Source organism: Misgurnus anguillicaudatus, chromosome 19 (genome assembly GCF_027580225.2).
Source record: "Misgurnus anguillicaudatus chromosome 19, ASM2758022v2, whole genome shotgun sequence".
NCBI lineage: Eukaryota > Metazoa > Chordata > Actinopteri > Cypriniformes > Cobitidae > Misgurnus > Misgurnus anguillicaudatus.
In genome coordinates this window covers 13,426,015-13,444,759 of record NC_073355.2, presented here as the reverse complement: position 1 = coordinate 13,444,759, position 18,745 = coordinate 13,426,015, and the positions used below count along the sequence as shown (strand labels likewise).

At 36.4% G+C, this 18,745-nt stretch overlaps 2 protein-coding genes across 6 annotated transcripts in view; both read right to left on the bottom strand.

Annotated features, from left to right (window-relative positions):
• Window positions 1-7,229, bottom strand: part of pbx4 (pre-B-cell leukemia transcription factor 4) — a 53,664-nt gene extending 46,435 nt beyond the window's left edge. Inside the window, exons 1-3 of one of the 4 annotated variants that reach the window (XM_055188269.2) lie at window positions 6,762-7,224; window positions 5,925-6,241; window positions 1,690-1,791 (exon numbers count right to left, since the gene is read on the bottom strand). In XM_055188269.2, the coding sequence (XP_055044244.1) occupies window positions 1,690-1,791; window positions 5,925-6,109 (287 nt within the window). In that variant the 5' untranslated portion in view covers window positions 6,110-6,241; window positions 6,762-7,224. Of the gene's footprint in view, window positions 1-1,689; window positions 1,792-5,924 lie in introns of all 4 variants that reach the window. The other 3 variants (XM_055188287.2, XM_055188261.2, XM_055188277.2) reach the window with 3 other exon arrangements.
• A 3,407-nt stretch (window positions 7,230-10,636) lies between these two features.
• dsn1 (DSN1 component of MIS12 kinetochore complex) lies at window positions 10,637-17,567 on the bottom strand. Of its 2 annotated transcripts, none has more exons than XM_055188244.2 (11): window positions 17,443-17,567; window positions 17,104-17,131; window positions 16,604-16,877; window positions 16,433-16,506; window positions 16,275-16,347; window positions 15,015-15,096; window positions 14,879-14,929; window positions 14,449-14,520; window positions 14,218-14,365; window positions 13,682-13,769; window positions 10,637-10,731 (listed from the first exon to the last, which is right to left on the bottom strand). In XM_055188244.2, the coding sequence occupies exons 1-11, from the start codon at window positions 17,472-17,474 to the stop codon at window positions 10,649-10,651; spliced, it is 1,005 nt and encodes a 334-aa protein (XP_055044219.2). In that variant the 5' UTR covers window positions 17,475-17,567; the 3' UTR covers window positions 10,637-10,648. The 2 variants fall into 2 exon arrangements, with proteins under 2 accessions (XP_055044219.2, XP_055044228.2); XM_055188253.2 differs by lacking the exon at window positions 17,443-17,567 and adding an exon at window positions 17,222-17,430.
• Window positions 17,568-18,745: the final 1,178 nt, after the last annotated feature.

Here is an 18,745-nt window from a genome sequence, read left to right as displayed (position 1 = left end):
ATTTATATTATATATATATAAATATAAATACTTAATATATAGACGTTTCATCTGACGCATGTGATACATCGGACGCAAGTGATCTTTTTTTAATGGTCTGACTTGTTGCTAAACTGATCTCTTGAACAAATGCCTCGTCGAAAGTAACAAATGTTTTGGTTTGCTAGGTAATCTATGTGTTGTTTTTTTGCTTGTTATATAAATAAACTACTTTTAAAGAACTTTGTTATTTATTCTTAGTAGAGTTTACCGGAAGTTACGTGCGGACCGCGACAGCCGCTTGTTTATGTTGTTACTGCTGAAACGGTCTATAAATATATATTTTTTCTCAAAATTATACATGCATGTGTGCATATTTATATATACATAATTATTATACACAGTTCACACACATATGATGTAAACAAAAACTTTTATTCTGCTATAGATTAATTGCGATTAATCGTTACGCATCCTTACTTCCATAGTAGGAATAAAAAAATATGATGGAATTTAATGGGTACCATCAACTGTGTGCTTACCATCATTTATCAAAATATTTTCTTCATCATTTATCACAATACTTCCAAACTATTTTATGGACATCAATGGAAACTATATGCTGTGTTTTTACCATAATTTCTCAAAATATCTTCTTTTGTGTTCAAGAAAATCATACAGGTTTAGAACAACATGAGGATGAATAAATGATGACAGAATTTTCATTTTTGGGTGAACTATCCCTTGAAGTACACTAGTGATTATCTAGTATTCCTCAGACTAAGTGTAGTACGGTTATGTGATCAGACACGTCCAATAACACATCAAGTGGCAAGCTTGAATTTAATGTTATTTGGAATTTAACATTTCAATATTGTCTAAACAACGTCATGCACATCATAAATAAGCATCCCAACAAAAACCATGCTACACTAGTCCACTCCGAACTAACCTTTTTAAGTAATAAACTGTTCAACACCACACTTGCGGCTATATATGGACGATACCAAACAAAATTAGGATATTTCCCTGTTGCTCGGAGGCGAAAAGAAAAAGATGTGGGAAAATCTCCCGAATAAGATCCTTGGATGAGGCTTTGAGCTGATGACACATAGCGTAACTTGTTAAGCAGTTCGTCGGAAACGGGCAACAGCGCGAGTTGCTAGCTTGAGCAATGCAACAACTGTCGATTAGTTAGCATTTCTTAACGCATTGCCTAATTTTCAATTGTCTCTATTTGCTGGGACTTTATTTGGCTGTTTATGGTGAAATGTTTCTTGTATAAGAAGAACAGTTGTATTTTTCTAGTATTTTGTGTCCTCTGAACGTCTGCAATAAACCCTAGCAATTCAAGCAGATTGGACCTGACAAATACAGAAACATTGCATAACAACAACTGACAATACAAACAGAAAACCATACGTACAGCTATGGATGGATGATCATGATGTGACTGAAACGTCTAGTGATTTGTAAATGCTGAGGGTTACGTGAGGCTTAGAGCTGAAAACTGTATGAATATTTCAATCCTGTGTGACAAATTCAAAATTATTTTAAGCCCACCGCTAAAACACCTCAGAGATTATTATACTGCTTGTATTGTTTTTTGTTTTTTTTACAGTATGTGAGTGCATTTTTCTCTGTCATTTGCATGAAGGGGATGATCAGGGAGAGAAGAGAAGGGGGGTGCTCATGCGCTCCTGTACTGACCTGTGCTGGAAGTTGAGCGGCAGGGCACACCCTGCTGTGCTCCCCCCCAGCTCCCCCTCCCTCTGTGGGGTCCACTGCGCCGGTGCATCCTCTGGCCAGCATCTGGACACAGGGCAACAGGGTGAGAGGCTTAGGGCAGATAGCACAGAGAGCGCTGGCATCTGCCTCCTCCGTCCCAATGACATCCTAACCCATACATCCCGTTACACTGGGACCAGAGACCCCCACAGTATAAATGCAGATCAAGTGTGAAAAAAATCAAACAGTGTGGTATATGAGTAAGCATGCATGCGATGCCGAAATCAGAACAAGTCTGATTTTGCCGGAAAATACTTGAGATGTTGGAACAAAGTCCTGCCTTTTAATCCCTTATATTATAGCAAGCATAAATATTTTGGTGGGACTCAAACCTGGTACCTCGGGAGGCTACAAGCTGATATATTTGATGTTTAGCAGACAAATCTCATCTCAAGTCTGCACTAAACACGGGCATACTGAATGAAGATCATCATTTGCATATATGACAGATAGTGTTTCAGTGATATAAATGCTTATCAGTGCAGCTCTATTCTATTGGATGTAATCTAATCTAGTAAGAGTCAACTAAACTAACCAATACCTATATCAGTATATCTTATCTAAATGCAAGTTAAGAAGTCTCCTGCATTTCTTTTATTGAACATACAATAAAAAGCAATTCAGTCTTGATTCGCTCCATCTCTCTTTACCAAGCGAAACGTGCGCCTCCACTCTGCAAATAATGCAGGTTTGGGACACATTACACTAATTAATTAAAGATGCATTATGATGAGACACAAATCCATTTAATGAGATACCACAACAGTGCATAATTCATTACTATTAAATAAATGACATCTGTTTATACTCGATGGAAAAAATCCCTATACATTAAGGGCTTTGAATGCTGACCACACTATGTATGCAATAATCACTTTGGATAACGCTTCTCAGTGTGTTTATGAAACCACCTCCTTTGCCCTAAAACCATCCCATGCTTAACAAAATAATAATGCATATTTGCCCTAAAAGCATCCCACACTTAAACTAATAAGGCATATCTCTCTCAGGCATCTGAACTATTTCAGGTCTGCACGGAAGTACCGAAGGGCATTTCTGCTTCAAAACTGAAGAAGACAAGACTGAACTTAGACTCTCGTGAAACGCTGCAGAATATCAGCGAAGGATAAAATCACTAAAATGCAATGTCTTTACACTACTAATAATTAGGGATGCACTCAAATATTAACCTATAATCGGTATTGGCAAAAAAAAACTGGACTTCGGACGATTGATCAGGGTACATTATTCCCTGGCAATCAAATGGGGAAGAAAATGCATCTGAACTCATACTGACTGATTATTTTGAATTGGGTGACAATGACAACAGGGGTGTAGTTTGTACACATTGCACTACTAGGATTTCAAAACATAAATATTTGAAACAAGTAGCAAAAAGCAAAACTATTGGCACATTGTTAACGCAGATATTGTCTTTACCTAAAAAATTAAGTAAACACCATTTAATATTTTGTGTTTTGAACCTATACTTAAATGTTTTAGTTCATTAAACTTTTAAGTGAACACAATTCATTAAGCTAAACATAAAAATTTGAAACAGGTAGTAAAAAGCAAAACTATTGGTACACTGTTAACACAGATATTGTCTTTACTTAATTAAGTAAACATTATTTAATATTTTGAACCTATACTTAAATGTTTTAGTTCATTAAACTAAAACATTCAAGTAAAACAAACTTAAAATTATCAGTACATGTTGTGAGGAATACCCATAAGCCTTTGCACTTGAATATTTTGATTATTTATGCTTTATCACAGAATAAAAACTGATAAGAACTAAATATTTGTTAATAAAATGTCATATAGGTTTAAGCTCTTTATTGATTTTGTTTTGTTGTAATTATACTTCTGTGATGTCACCGTTCAGGTAATCAATGTTTTGCGCATTTTATTGTATTTCTCTCCACAGTACTGACAATGCATGTCAAAAATGCAGTTTTTGTATGTATTTCTGTGGAGAAACAAGTTTATTGAATGATTGACTTATATTCAGTCATGAATTTTGTGTTATAATACAACTTATAACACCAAAAGTAATATAAATGAATTAAAAAATAGAAAATACATTTTTCAATTAATTAACTAGAAATGTTGGACAGAGCAAAAATCAACTTAAAAATAAGTTTACTAAACTAGAGTTAAGTTAAACTTACTATTTTTTGTTAAACTTAATAGTTATTTTATTTTTTTTAATCATAATGTAAACTAATGCTTTTTAGTAAAGACTACTAATGCCAAGTTGATTTGTCTGCTACACCCACTAAGGTTCTATGTTAACCTGTTTAGTTTCACCCTGTGTAAAAACTAAAATGATTTAGTGCAACGGGTTTCCACGCAATTTTCTAGTAAAGTCAACTAATTCGGGTTAAGAGTGTATCTATCAGTATCGGTAGATGTCTCTGCACAGCAATTTTGTATGGTGCATCCCTACTATCAATATCTTACATCATGCTTAAATAGCTTACCCAAAATGTACTCCAATACTATTAACCTGTCAAATCTAATTTGCACTCACACATATTCAAATTTGACACTTGAAACGTGTTGCACAGGGTCTGGTGATGCTAAATAGCATTTGATGTCATGCGTCTCAACCAATAGAGGTGCAGAAAAGTTTAACTATGAGGAAGTGCAAACTAGATTTGCTTCAGCTATAGGAACGATCTGCAAGAAACGACATTCATTTTAGCATGTTTTACGAAGCTTTAAATGGGATAGTGTCACTACTTTGTACAAAGGACATGCAAAATACCTCCATTTGTATTTAAAGCTTGCCATACAAGCTGGTAGCAGCATGAGGGCAAATAAGTGATGATGACAGAATTTGGGTGTACTACTTCATTCATGACTGTTTTGTTTACTCTCAATGGCCAAATCCAAACACATACAGCAAGACCCTTTTCCGATTGATCACCACCATCCATTTCTCTCTGTCACTCTCTAAAAGTAATAAAACAACTACATAATCACCCAAATCAAACAAGAGCAATATTGCAATATAGACGCCCCTATGTAAAAAGCATTTATAAGTTGCCCGTGTAGCGACCCCTCCATCTCATTAATAGAAACTCAATTTGCGGACAGCTGCACTCGCGCGCACATTATAGGAGAATTGATTGCGCCCAACACACAATGAAAAGGATGAACACCAGGGAGGAGGAGGAGAGGAGAGGGGGGTAAAAGAGAAGTGAATTAATTAAGAGAACCAGGTGGTCAAATGGCTCGGTGGAAAATCACAAGCTAATGACACATCACAGGCCATAGACGCACACGATCCCTCATTAAAAGGCATCTTTTGTCCGGGAACCGCCGCGTGAGGTGACCTTTCAGCAGATCACAGGTCACAGCGCGCGATCCATCCGATCGCGGAGGGATCGATTACACAACGGTCAATAATAGAAATACGCTGACCGGACCGGAGGAAAAGCGCAAGGAAACGCGGGATATGGATGTTGCGTCTGGAGTTTGAGTCTGACACCGCGATGACTTAATTAGGCGCGCGCTAATTATCTATGCTAATGACGAGGTAGCAGATTAATCCAATTCATTTATCTCGCGGCCCTCAATCTGGCAGACGCTCACTTAAAAGCAAATGGCTTCACAGAGCCTATGGGGATCCTGATAACAAACACATTGGTTGACCTCTAAAGCCTTTATGAAAACATGAAGCGACCCTACTTATCCAAACAGAAGTGTTTGGAAATTATATTATTTTTAGGCCATTACACTCAGATACCTGATGCATCGTTATTGATTTAGTTGGCTTGAAGATTAAAAAAACCTAAATGGTCTGTTTACCTTTAAACCAAATGTACTTATTGAGTGCCCATAACCGTGTTTTTCCTAATGCATTGTTAAATATGATAACTGTGTAAATGTAAAAAAAGCGTTAATTTGATCCCGACATGGGATTTTGCTGCAATTCATATTCGAGCTACAAAATCGCGCGTGTATACTGTGCAGGCGCGTGCTGTTTATATACACATTGTGTTATGTAGCCGGATTGTGTCTGACTGCGGATGCACTACAATTTCCCAGTAAAAGAAATAAAGTATATATTTTTCAACAAGGTCTGATTTAATGGAAAGCAAAGTACGCCCATGTTTTTAACAATACTTCTCTCAAACAGGTCTTACCTCGCCTGGGCTTCGTCGAGGCTCTCGTCGGTGATGGCCATTATCTGCTGGAGAATATCCCCAATGTCTTGCTGCGGCTGACCGAGGGACTGCTGCTTCCGAACCGAATCGGGGTCACCCACGTCGGCTTGAGACAGTCCGGCGAGTCCGCCCATGCTAGCCAGCATTCGGGTCTGTTCATCCATAGTACTTTTAAGCCAAATCTTGCCGTTTTCCAACCGCAAACCAATGAAGACGCTTCGCGACCGTGCAGCGATCTACCTTCGTGATCATGTACGACCACCAGCGTGAATAGAAACGTGGAGCCTAACGAACGCCTATGTGAAAATAATGTAAACAGGTCTGAAATGTGAAATTTACCCACGTGAAATGGTGTCTAAGGATAGTGCGTGGGTCAATGCAACAAAAAAAGATCGGACGTCATGCAACTCCTGCCGAATCTAATATTTTAAACCAACTAAAACCAAAAGGTAAGCACTGAACAGTAGCACTCAATCTAACATGCAAATAAAAGCGTCCCTGGAAACATCAAGTATCCCACGCGCGGCATCTCAAACTATCTCCTTTCTAAACAACTCGTAAAATCTTTAATAAACACATATAGATAAAACACTTAAAAAAAATAAGAAACGCACGGAAAAGAGTGCTGTTGGCGATGACAGCTATTACAGTAAAAATCTCAGTATGAGGAGCGACACTACTAACAAGCTGGACTAAACCAAGCAGAGCGGCTAACGAGCTAATAGAGAAAAAAAGTCTCTGCTGAAAATAAATCGAAATAAAAACACTACAGCTGGTTTATTAACCTCTCCTCAGTTAGGAAAAATGAAAACTCACCCGGGAAAATGAATTTCAAGAGGAGGGAATTAACGGAACAGTTTTTATATGCAAGTAAGAAATCTCCGACACAATTGACTCGCAGTCTTGGCTAGCAGCTTAGCAGCGGGGCTAACTAGCATTTGAGCGATGCTAGCAACAGATTCACACGGCTCCACGAACCCTCGGGACCGACAGCAAACTGCCCCCGGCCTTGCGCTAAATGTCCCCGGGCGCGATTTAGGAGTTTTACGCGGACGGCGCGAAAAGACGTTCACGGCTCAGAATGGAAACGCTCAGCTCCATCCCAGCCAACTCGAGACAGTTGGTTTCTTCCCAAGCCGTGGTGCTGTCGTAGAAAGACTTGCCCCTTTCTCTTGTGTTTCTTTCTGCCCTCCTCGGTGGCTCTTTCTCTCCCCCTCTGAACGAGAACGAGCGCACCACCGCGCGTATTCACGCTACTACATTCGAGCGCATACGTCATCAGCGCGCACACAAGAGCCACTACTAGAGAAAGCCTCTGGGGGCGACAGTGAACGCGCGCAGACTGAACTGTTTCCAATGTTTAGATTTAAAAATGAGTGCTTGTGCAGCTTTGGTTTTTTTATGCAGGTCGTTTGCTTTACTGTTATGTTTATAAGACCTTTAGGTAACCACAAGTACAACGAATACTTGTTACCTAAACACATGCAGGAACTGGGTACTACTACAATAGCTGATTTAATTAAATCATCTACTTTAGTCCATTTATATAAACTATAAATTAAAGATTTATTTTTAAAAGATACATATTAATAGTTAAGAAGGGAATACCATCAACCTTGCATTAACATTTATAGTAAGCGTCTTTATTGACATAATTATGTTTATTTATTTTACCAATAAATGCTCCGGGACTATTTCTTTTCAAAACATGACACAAAATATTACAATATTTTACAAATAACATAACAAGAGGATGCCAATCAAACATTTTGGGCTGGTTTTCCATGCAGGGATTAGACTAAAACGTATGGAGCTGTCCAAACTGAAAACAACTTTCACTGACATATCTTAAAATACATCATGTTTTGCATCAAAATGCACACCAGTAATGTTTTTAGTTAAGCAAGTTTGTTAAAAACTAGTTATTTCCTTATTAAACTAAGATAATCCCTGTCCTGGAAACCACCCCTTTATGTTGCCTATATGCTTTCTTACACTTAAGTTCTTTCAAACAAAGTCACAAAAGTTGTATGCAATGCATAATTGACTAAATTAACATATTAACTTGACTTCTAGATCATTTGCATGTTTATTTGCTTTAGGCTCTGGCCATTAACATGTATATGAAGAATGGAGTTGAACATATAAACTGGTTTAGATTTGGCTTTAGGTTTTAAATTGCCGTTTTAAAATATGTCTTCAAAGATAAGGTCACTGTTTTGACGAGAAAAACGCTACACTTACCAAAATATTGAAAATGCATATTATTCTCAAAGCACAAATCTGTCCCAATAACAGATTCTGGACAGCTGACACAGTACAAAAAAATCTTGATTACCAACAAGCAATGAATAAATTTTCAACGAATGCAATATTTAAGTTTAGATATATGGATCTGGGTATACAGATTTTTCTTCTGACAAAGCAAAACATATTACCAACAGTATGTATAGGCCGTAGTGACATGGGGATAAATATAGAGTAATATAGCTACCTAGCACAAAACTTTGTTATTGTGCATATTAGTCAAAAAGTTTGGACTAAATGTATCTCATACTGAAGTTTTACTTGATAAATCAACCAATTTTAAGTTATGACTTATTTATCTCATAATGCAAGCATCTGGTAGTACATGCTTTACTGTATATTTATAAGTGGTTAATAATATTTTTACTTATTTGACTCAATCTGTCTTCTGCACAGACAGTGCAGATTAAAAATAAGTGTTCCCCGTGTTTTTTGCAAACGTGGACATTTTTGGGTACTTCATCGCTCAGAAAGAATAGACAGACAAATGGCTGCTGGGATACATGGCGAGCAGAGATGCAGCCTGGAGCATTTCAATGGGAGTTTGATGATGTGTGTGTGCAAAGAGGAATAGGACAAAACCGGTGCTGGTTTATGCTGACGCCTAGCACATCTCTCAGCTACAATCCAACACTAATCAATCTGAAGCGAGAATGAGAATATTAGGGAACAAACCGTAACCTGAACTCATTATCACAGCATTGCTTTCACACTAGATTTTGGATAATTGAAAATCTATATCTTTCACTTCCTAAATGATGGCCCATTGATTCATTTGAACAAAAGGAATTACCTTTTTTATATTTAAAAAGGGGCTTATAGTATAAGGCACAAGTGAATTATTTCCATGTATTTAATAAGGATCCTTTCTGTTTATTGCACAGATCAAAACAATATAAACAGGTTAAAATATATGAAAACACACACTTGAAGATTTCCAGCATCCTGACACATAATGAAAAAAGCAGAGGATAATTTAATATGTCCAGCGACAACGGAACGATAAGGTTTTTCTCATAAGATAAAACTCCATACCTAGGCAGACATCTACCGTATCACGTGCATAGATTAATCTTTGTCAATTGACGTTCAATTTAAAAGTAGTTGCCACCGCGAGAATAGTTTTTTCCTTCTCTCGACTCTGAATAGGTATTCGTTTTAAATCAGTTTGAGGCAGATGCACCCTCAGCCCACGAGCGCATAGCCTCATTTTCATCTAAATAAGAATCGATCTCTCTTGCTGTGCCACCCCCAGTGCTTCTAACGCTTAACCCCACTCTCCCGCTACACCACCTCCATCCCAACATTAACAGAAAACACTAAATACAAGCCAGGTCTCATCAGCCTCCCGCGAAACAGAAAAATGACCTCATTTTGTATGGAAACAAGAGATCCAAATAGTTTCCTGATGGTGAACGAACGCGCTATCTGAGAATCGCAAAACGTCTGCCTTCAATCTTTATGATCACAGCGGACCGACCGTTTAAAGTGAATTGCTTTGTTCTAACCGACTCGAATATTATTGGCATGAGAGTTCAGAGTAGGACATGTTTAGTCTTGAGGGCACGGAAATATGATATAAACAGAGAGGATGTGAATTGAAGACTGAAGTGGAGAAATCATTGGGAAAATCCTCCGAGCTTTCATCTTGCTCAGCAGCTCTGCATTAGAGAACAAGAGATGGAAGTGTGGGGGAAGGGGTCAAGCCCATATGAATGGTCACAGGACGCGCAGGAATAAACATAATAGAGGCTTAAAAAGGCACTCAAAGGTCTTTTCTTTAAGCTAATAACCATGACTTAAAACAGAAATACTTGCTTAATATTTGTCTTGAAAACAACACACGTTTATTCATCATTTAACCATCTAGGTAAAAAATAAATTCACTTAATATTATCTATTGTTCATATTAAGAAACATTTAAAAGCAGTTGGGAGCTCAAAACGGAATAATTTTGAACCCCACCCCCTAAAAAAAACTACACTATTAAACTACTGCAAACAAATAACAAATCAACTCTATATGCAGTAAATGTGCATGCTTTTAATTATATTTATAAATCACTTTAAATTTGACAAAACACTGTACAGAAGTTAAAAATACACAGGGAAGTAATCTGGTGAATAACTAGACTGCCATCTAGTGGCCATCATCTGTTATATATAAAAACACTACTACTCCCATTAGTTTACACAAAGCAGCTAAAAAGTATGCACATATAAAACTGCTAAAAGCTTATATTTTTAATTATAACTTTTGTAGCAGAAAAAATATTACATGGATATTTTACAGAACAGATAAAAGTGAATCAGGGGGAAAATGATAAATGTTACAGAATGTATAGAGAAATAATGCATTGAGAAAATAGTTGGAGTTTTTGTAAAAAAAAAAATACACTAGGACAACACACTAGACACGGGTCCTTTAATCAGCTGTTTAATTGGAGATAAAGGGAGATTTTGGAGTCCGGCCCTGGAAGCTGTGGGAAAAACAGATAAGCTTTAATGAAATGACCAGTATTACAGTACAGTATTAAAGGGGACATTTTTTTTTTAGATGTCAAATAAATCTTTGGTGTCCCCAGAAGTTTTAGCTCAAAATACCAAATAGATAATTTATTATAACATGTTTTAAATTGCCACTTTGTAGATGTATGCAAAAATGTCCCGTTTTGGGTGTGTCCTTTAAAATGCAAATGAGCGGATGAAGTGGTCACAATGATGGTGGTTTGATGCAATTCAAACTCGATTGTGTTGACAATCATTTTTTTTCTTTCTCTCTGAACGAAATGGCAGTGCTGTGGTTGGATAGTGCAGATTAAGGGGCGCTATTATTATAATAAGTAGGGGTGTAACGGTACGCAAAAATCACGGTTCGGTGCGTACCTCGGTTTTGAAGCCACGATTCGGTTCATTTTCGGTACAGTAAGGGAAAAATGCAAACATTAAACTGCAGGTTGTTTATTACAATAAACTTTTTTTTAACAATTTGTTTACACTTTTTTAAACACTTTTTATTAAAATATAATAAATTAAATATATATAAAATAAAAAAGAATAATAAATAAAATACTGCTGCAAAGTTCTCCACTAAATAACATACTTTTTACATTATTTTATAACAGTAGGTAAATCTTTTCTTAACCTTCTCTTCTACTAAAACCTTGCACTAAACTAACAAATTCAATTCCTGAATACATTTATGAACTATTAGCCTACATTTTTGATTTATTTTGGATTTTTTTAAGTCACTGTATTGAATTGTTTATGTACCATCTCTGTATAAAAATAATATTACTGCTCTATGTGTAACTGCATAGCAAGCAACATGATGATATACTTATTATACACTCATATTGAGATGAGTGAGTTGCATACATAGCCATCTTTTATCTTCTGCACGTTTCTCCTAATCTTTGCTTGTGTTGCCAATGTAAACTGTGACTTAAACTAACCAACCCCTCCGCAGCTGTGTAACAGCTGAATAAGTCCGGGTTACAGCTCTTCTCTGTCCCGACCAGCTGATCGCATTGTGACAATGATATGATTGATGTGAGGTGCAGATGAAAAATCTGATCACGCATTCCTTATTCTCGCTGTCACAGACACAGAAGCGCGACTCATGATTGCGTAGCAATGAAAGACGCGCAATCTCTCACACACTTTTGAAAGAACAAAACATGCGCGTTTAGACGCAACACGCAAATGTTTACATTTATAATCAAACGAATATACAACTAAGTAAATAAAAATCTTTCTGCGGGCCGAATTATGTTATATGTTTGACAGAAGACTTGCGCTGAATGCGGAGACTTCCGCCACTTAATACGTTCGTGTGGAAACTAGAGGTCGACCGATTTATCGGCCGGCCGATTAATTGGCCGATTTTTGGCATATTTTAAAAAATCGGCTTTGGCCGATTTTGCTTCAAAATTAGGCCGATTAATAGGCAGGCGCATCTGCGGGCACCTAAGCGCTGTTGTAGAACTCGTGACGCTGCCTCTTGCTGCACGCAGATCGCTCCCGTCTCGTGTGTGTGCAGCCATGCCTTGTTCACAAACAGCTTTACTAAATGATGGCGGATCGCGCGAATTAAGCAGCCAGTACAACAGCGCGACGGGCTTATGTCTCGCGGTGCACTGTCCGTGCAAAGATTAGGCTCATTTCATGTGATTAATGAGTGATGATGAGTTTTGTTTGCGTGACAGAGAGAGAAGAGCCGCGCGTGCACGCTTTCTGTCTCCCTGCTTTTATTACTCAAAACAAAACTGACCCGATGGCGAAAGGTCGGAAGACCAAATCATATCCACAAAGGAAATGTTTTTCGTGTTGTTACAGTAACACTTTGTTTACAGTTTTGCGCTGCTCAGCCTGGATTAGAACACAGCGCGTCCGATTCGCGAACTGACTCCTTTGAACGGATTCGTTTGAATGAACGGTTGAAACAACAGATCTGTCCCAACACAGTAAACTCACAAGACGTCACTGTCAGCACAATCAGTCACTTATAGCGTCTCAGAAATGAGAATGTAAATGTGTTTAGAAAGATTTGCCCTAAATAACAGTCTCAACTAAAAACCATAGACATTTACTATGTTAACTTTATGATGAATAAATATTTAATCAGGTCTACCAAATAAGGATTTTATCCTACAAAGCAATAAAAGCCATGGTAAAAAACTGATCAAAGATTATGACAGCAGAGTGTCAGGTAATATCTGTGTCTGATAAATGCATGGTGCAGAGGAGGTTGTAAAACTCTTCAGAAAGACCAGTCATATATTTTTAAATACTTTGACTTAAATAGTGACATTTTTGCATTTAAAATATCTGCTAATAATGATGAGAACATTTTGATTATTATGTACATATAGAAAATCGGCCAAACATATCGGCCATCGGCTGCCCTGATTTCTAAAAAATCGGCATCGGCATCGGCCAGAGAAAAAGCATATCGGTCGACCTCTAGTGGAAACACAAAAATTGACCTATGTTCCGCACATAAAAGATTGCATTCGGTCATTCGGTGCACATGTGAAGCACTGTACCGAAACGGTCCGGTACGAATACACATACCGTTACACCCCTAATAATAAGATCTCCTTATAACATCTTAAGGAGAGCCAAATATCAATAACCTAATTTTTCATGTGCTTGCAAAGAATGGTTTACCAAAACTAAGTTACTGGGTTATTTGTTTCACATTTTCTAGGTTGATAGAAGCAATAGGAACCCAATTATAGCACTTCAACATGGAAAAAGTCATGCCATGGCCCCTTTAACATCTGACCCTACACAGCACTATGTTTTGTCATGCATTGTCCAGTCTGATTTCACTTTGTCTATTGCTGCCGTTTTGCACCTGAATTTTTGTGGACCCATTACTTATTATTTATTCAATTTGTTGATTTAAACGCTAAAGTTTCTTACCCATTCTGGCACTAGTCTCCTTTAGTAGCAGCTGAGAGTTTTCATGGAAAGACAGGAGCTCCCTCATTATACAACACTTGGAGTCCATCTGCGAAGACAGGAGATGCTTGCATATGACAAATGCTCTTAGCATAATATTAAGACCACTACACTACTAGCAAAACTGTATTATAACATAACTATTACTGTATTGGCATTTAACCATATTTCAATTCAGCACCCAGACAAAATATAATATGCTTTTATGATCTGGTTTCACAGACAAGGCTTAGCTAATGCCAGGACTAGGCCTTGGTTAAATTAAAGTGTTTAAGCATCTTTTATAAACATGCCTTAGAGAAAGACGTTACTGGTGTGTATGTTAAGACAAATCGATGGCACTTCTGTCAGTTCAAGTTATTTTAACTTGAGACAGCTCAAATATGTGTTTTAGTCTAGGACTAGCTTTAAGCCTTGTCTGTGCAACCAGGGGTTTATGTTTTAAATGCAAATCAGAAAACTAGGCACTGTGTTTGATATACTTAATGAATCCTTACCACTAACTCCATGTTTCTGAGCAGGTTTTGCTGTCTGATCAACACTGCCTTGTAGTCTGGTTTACCCTGAATGATTTGACTCTGTGAGGACTTTGCAAGGCAGGACTGGTCCAGTGGCACTCCTTTCTCCTCTGCACGCTCCACACATCTGCAAGGGACAGAAACATACACATAACCTATCCACCATGTGTTAAAAAAAAATTCAGTCAAAGAAAAGCTAATGGTGCTCACTTGTCTAGTTCTTCAGCTTTGGCCCGGTGTTTGTTTAAAAGCGACTCCCAGGATAGACTTTCAGCTTGTAACCTAAAAAGAGGGAAAATATGTTTATTAACAGACATAGAGTGTAATAATGAAAACAGAAATTAGTGTAAAATTGTAATAGGGCTGCATAACAATTAATTGCAACTAATCGTTTGCAAAATAAAAGTTTTTGTACTTTTGTATCTTTTTGTAAAGATATATATATATGAAAATGATATATAAATATAAAAATGTATATACATACGTAAAGATTTCTTATGCACACATCAGGCATAATTATCATGCACAATACACACGTATATGATGTAAACATCAACTTTTTTTGCAAGCGATTAGTTGCGATTAATTGTTATTCAGCCCTAAATTGTTATGCCTCAGCAAAATCCAGGCAAAGGATTACCTGTTTATGTCCTTCTGAATGCGTTCACTGATCTCTCTAACAACAGGGTCACTAATAATACATACAGAAAAAACAGACAAATGTAAGTGTATTTGCATCTGATTAATTAATACAATGGAAAAAAGCAGTTTTTTACCTGTCAACACTTGGGAGTGAAGTCTGAGTTTCACAGCTGATCTCTTTAGCCACAGAGTCCCACTGTTCATGCAAGGATTCAACTGCAAAACATTACCATGAAATAAATAAACTAAATTCCACTACACGTCAGACTTTAGACAGGATTTTTAAGAGTTAAATGCATTTGAAAACATGTGGGTGATTATGCAATTTCATTTGGTATCCATTCCAAACGTATTTAAAATTTTTTTTTATATTTTTAAATTACTTTAATTTGGTACTCTGTCATGTATGTTACATGCCATAACTAGGCATGGGGTATAGTGAGGTTTTAAACAGTCATGGTTTCAAAACCACTAAGATTTTCTGAAGAGCTGCCGCGACTAATTGTTTACAGAAGTTTTTGTTGACATATTAAATGTGTGTGTAATGTGTATAATTATTATGTATATATAAATGCACACACATGCATGTATATATTTAAAAAAAATTGCATGTGTATAAACATAAATTATATGTAAATATAGAAATATCATATATAAATATAAATATTTATTATATCAATCTATTTTTAATTTAAAATTATACATACATGTGTTTGTATTTATATACATAATATTTGTTGATGTACTGTGTATAATATTTATGTAAACAAAAACTTTTATTCTGTATACGAATAGTCGCGTTTCAAATGTATAAGCTGTGTTTACACAAAATTAATTAATAAATAGAGTCAAGTAATTAATTCGATTTTTTTATTTAATTTACATTAAAAAATACATATTTTTTAAAGAATATTACAATTTAAAGGGTTTATTTTTACCCGGCATACCCGTTTTATGTCGCTTATAAATAAAATGTATTGTGTCCAGTTGAAAATTTGTTGTTTGTATACGCAGACATTTGATAACAATGCATTTTAGTGTTGCAATGGCAATACCACAACACAGTAAGCCTGTGATATTTTTGCATAAGGTTGTAATATTGCCAAAATCTCATACCGGCCCATAACAAAATATTATTTTCTGTAAAAATGTCTTATATAGTCCAATCTACTGTCGACACTGATACTCTAGGTTTGACAATAACATAACTCAGACTGCCTAATTCATCATTTCCAGCTATAAGACACTTTTTTACAGAAAATACTATATTGTTATGGCCTGTAATATATTGTGACCCATGACAACGAGTACCGAATTATATTATAAAAAGCAGTAAAAATGATGACTGGACTAGTAACAATTCAGCATTTTATGTGAATTAAAAAAGAGCTTACTCTGAGTCTGAAGTATCTCTGTATCAACACCAGGAATAGTGTATAGACTGTTTTTGACCCGTTTAACCGTTTTCTATGTACAAAGAGGAGAGATAAATTTTAAATAGAAAAAAGCAAAAAAGCAGATTTATGTTTACAATTTTTTAAGTTATAGTTACCTGCATAGCAGCTTTCATTAGCACGGTAAGCCTCTCATTTTCAGATAAAGACAAACTGATAGATTCACACAGGGCTAAAACATGCAAATAAAAAACAAGCAAGCATGAAAATCACCCCATGGCAAAAATGGAAGTGAAAAGTGAATTCCACATTTGTGACTGGGCACTTACGCTGTGATGTACTGTGGAAGGCTGGGAGAGACCGTCTGCCTCTGGATGATCTCCTCCAGGATTTCCTCCTTGACCGAGGATTTGATTCTGAAGCAGGTAAATTCATGGTCATAACGTCCTCCACACAGCTCGTCTTTGGATCATCTGACTCTTGCTCTTCTCCTAAATTCTGCATTCCTGAAGGAGCCGGAGATGTGCAAGGGGACTTCTGAGGAGGACCTGAGATGTGGTTACTATCATGTGGTCGTTTGATCCCTTGAGAAGCCTCTGAGACCTTCATCAGACAGATAAAATATAGAAAATAACACCATCCAATATTATACACTTATGCAAAAGAGTGTTCGTGCACGTGACAAAAACCCTCTCGTAAGCATGCAGTACACTTGGTTGCTGCCATAGTAGGTTTTGTATAAATAATAACATTTCGAAATATCGTTTTAAATATACACCGATATCGGTTATAACAAATATATTAAAAACGAAATAAAAAACTGATTTACCATAGTGAGAATGTTGCTGTCATCACACCTGTAAGAATGATTGTAAAAATCATGTAAGGTGGGTATTATCGTATACCATTAAATCACACTGACAGTACAATGAGCAAGATAACATAACCTTGTTTTTTTATTCTCAGATAAACTGTTTATTTTAACTTAAATGATAGTTATGGGTATTTGGCAATTATGTTGAGCTGCTTGACAGTATTAACAGCTTTGGACATGTCTAAAAGCAGCATTTTAATAAAACAGGCCTTCGTAGAAAATTGTAAGCTTAAATATATGTCAACGAGATGCATTTAATACATAGTCTCGTAATGAAATCCCCTAAAATCTTACCGCTCGACTCCTTCATTCTGTAGCTCCGCCATTTTCTTTCAAAGCCCGCGCGCCGTCTTTCCTATGCCCCGCCCAGGCACGCGCACCTCTACCGCGATGGATTATGGGAACTGCAGTCATTTTACATTTGATAAGCCCTTCAGCTAGATTCTCGGTTTTTTGTTTTGGTAAATAATCAGTTTTTCACTACAAGGCATCTGTTTTTCACTATAATTGTATTTTAACAGCAACACAAACTACATTTATACAAATATGCAATTATATTTCTGCATCTTTACCCATGTGGCTACAAACCTAATCTTACATGTCAACTATAAATCCAAGCAATTTTGGAGAATTGCTAAATGTCTTTATTGTAAGTAAATTAAAAGTCAGCTTTAAGAAAACAGCAGATAAGTATTAACAAAAAGCAAAAGTTGCTATGTGGGTCATTCTACAAAAAAATGCTTGTCCCTTGCTTTTGCAGAACCCTTAATCATTTAATTTCACCCAATAATCCCATAATGATATATATTTAATAAATATAGACTGTCCTTAAAATGATGAGAGATTTATTTAATTTTCTTTTTTTTCCTTTTTTTAAACTTTTTTTTAAATGTCTGGTCCTGAAAATTGCCCTGTCCCTTTGATCATACATGGAAGTTGAACTGTGTACTTATTATTTAAAACCATGTTTTTTATAAAACAAATCTAATTTACAGTTACCTTTAACCCTGTATGAATTTACCACAACACTGAAATGGTAAAAATACACTATTAATATGAATTTCATCAAATAAATATTTGTCCCCCAAGTTTATGTCATTGGTGTTACCCAACCCAAAGCACTTTTATTTTGAAACAATGCATCAGGGCTGCGTTCAGCCCCGACAAAACGTTGCACAACGTTTATTAAACAGAAACGGTAATGCATTGAACCATAGACATTATATACGTAGACACCTTGTAGACTGAGCTGACGTATCGCGCGGCCGCCATCTTGGGTGGGTCTCCAGTGCGCTCCCTTGCATTCATTTCTAATGAGGAATAATCATAATAACTCCCCTAATTTTTACCGGATTTTCACACGGTTTGAGTTGTTATAAGCGGCAGAGATTTAGCTATGATACAGGACGCTGTCACACATTGAAAAATACTGCTTTCATGCTAAAATACTTTGAATTATGCCCTTTAAGTATGGCATATTGACAGAGGCAGACAATTTTACTTTCTACATAAAAGTAAATTTTCAAGTATCTGTATTTTATCAGTGTTTATTTTGGAAAACTTATATTCCAAAGCATATTATCATATTTTTTACTCC

Bases quoted from the DNA above. Each gene is read 5' to 3' on its own strand.
- dsn1 (XM_055188244.2), bottom strand. From the start codon at position 17,474: ATGGCGGAGCTACAGAATGAAGGAGTCGAGCG. The intron at 15,097-16,274 runs GTAAGCTCTTTT...AATGTTTTGCAG, and splicing joins AGAGATACTTCAGACTCAGA to TTGAATCCTTGCATGAACAG. The intron at 13,770-14,217 runs GTAAGGATTCAT...CTGTCTTCGCAG, and splicing joins TCAGAAACATGGAGTTAGTG to ATGGACTCCAAGTGTTGTAT.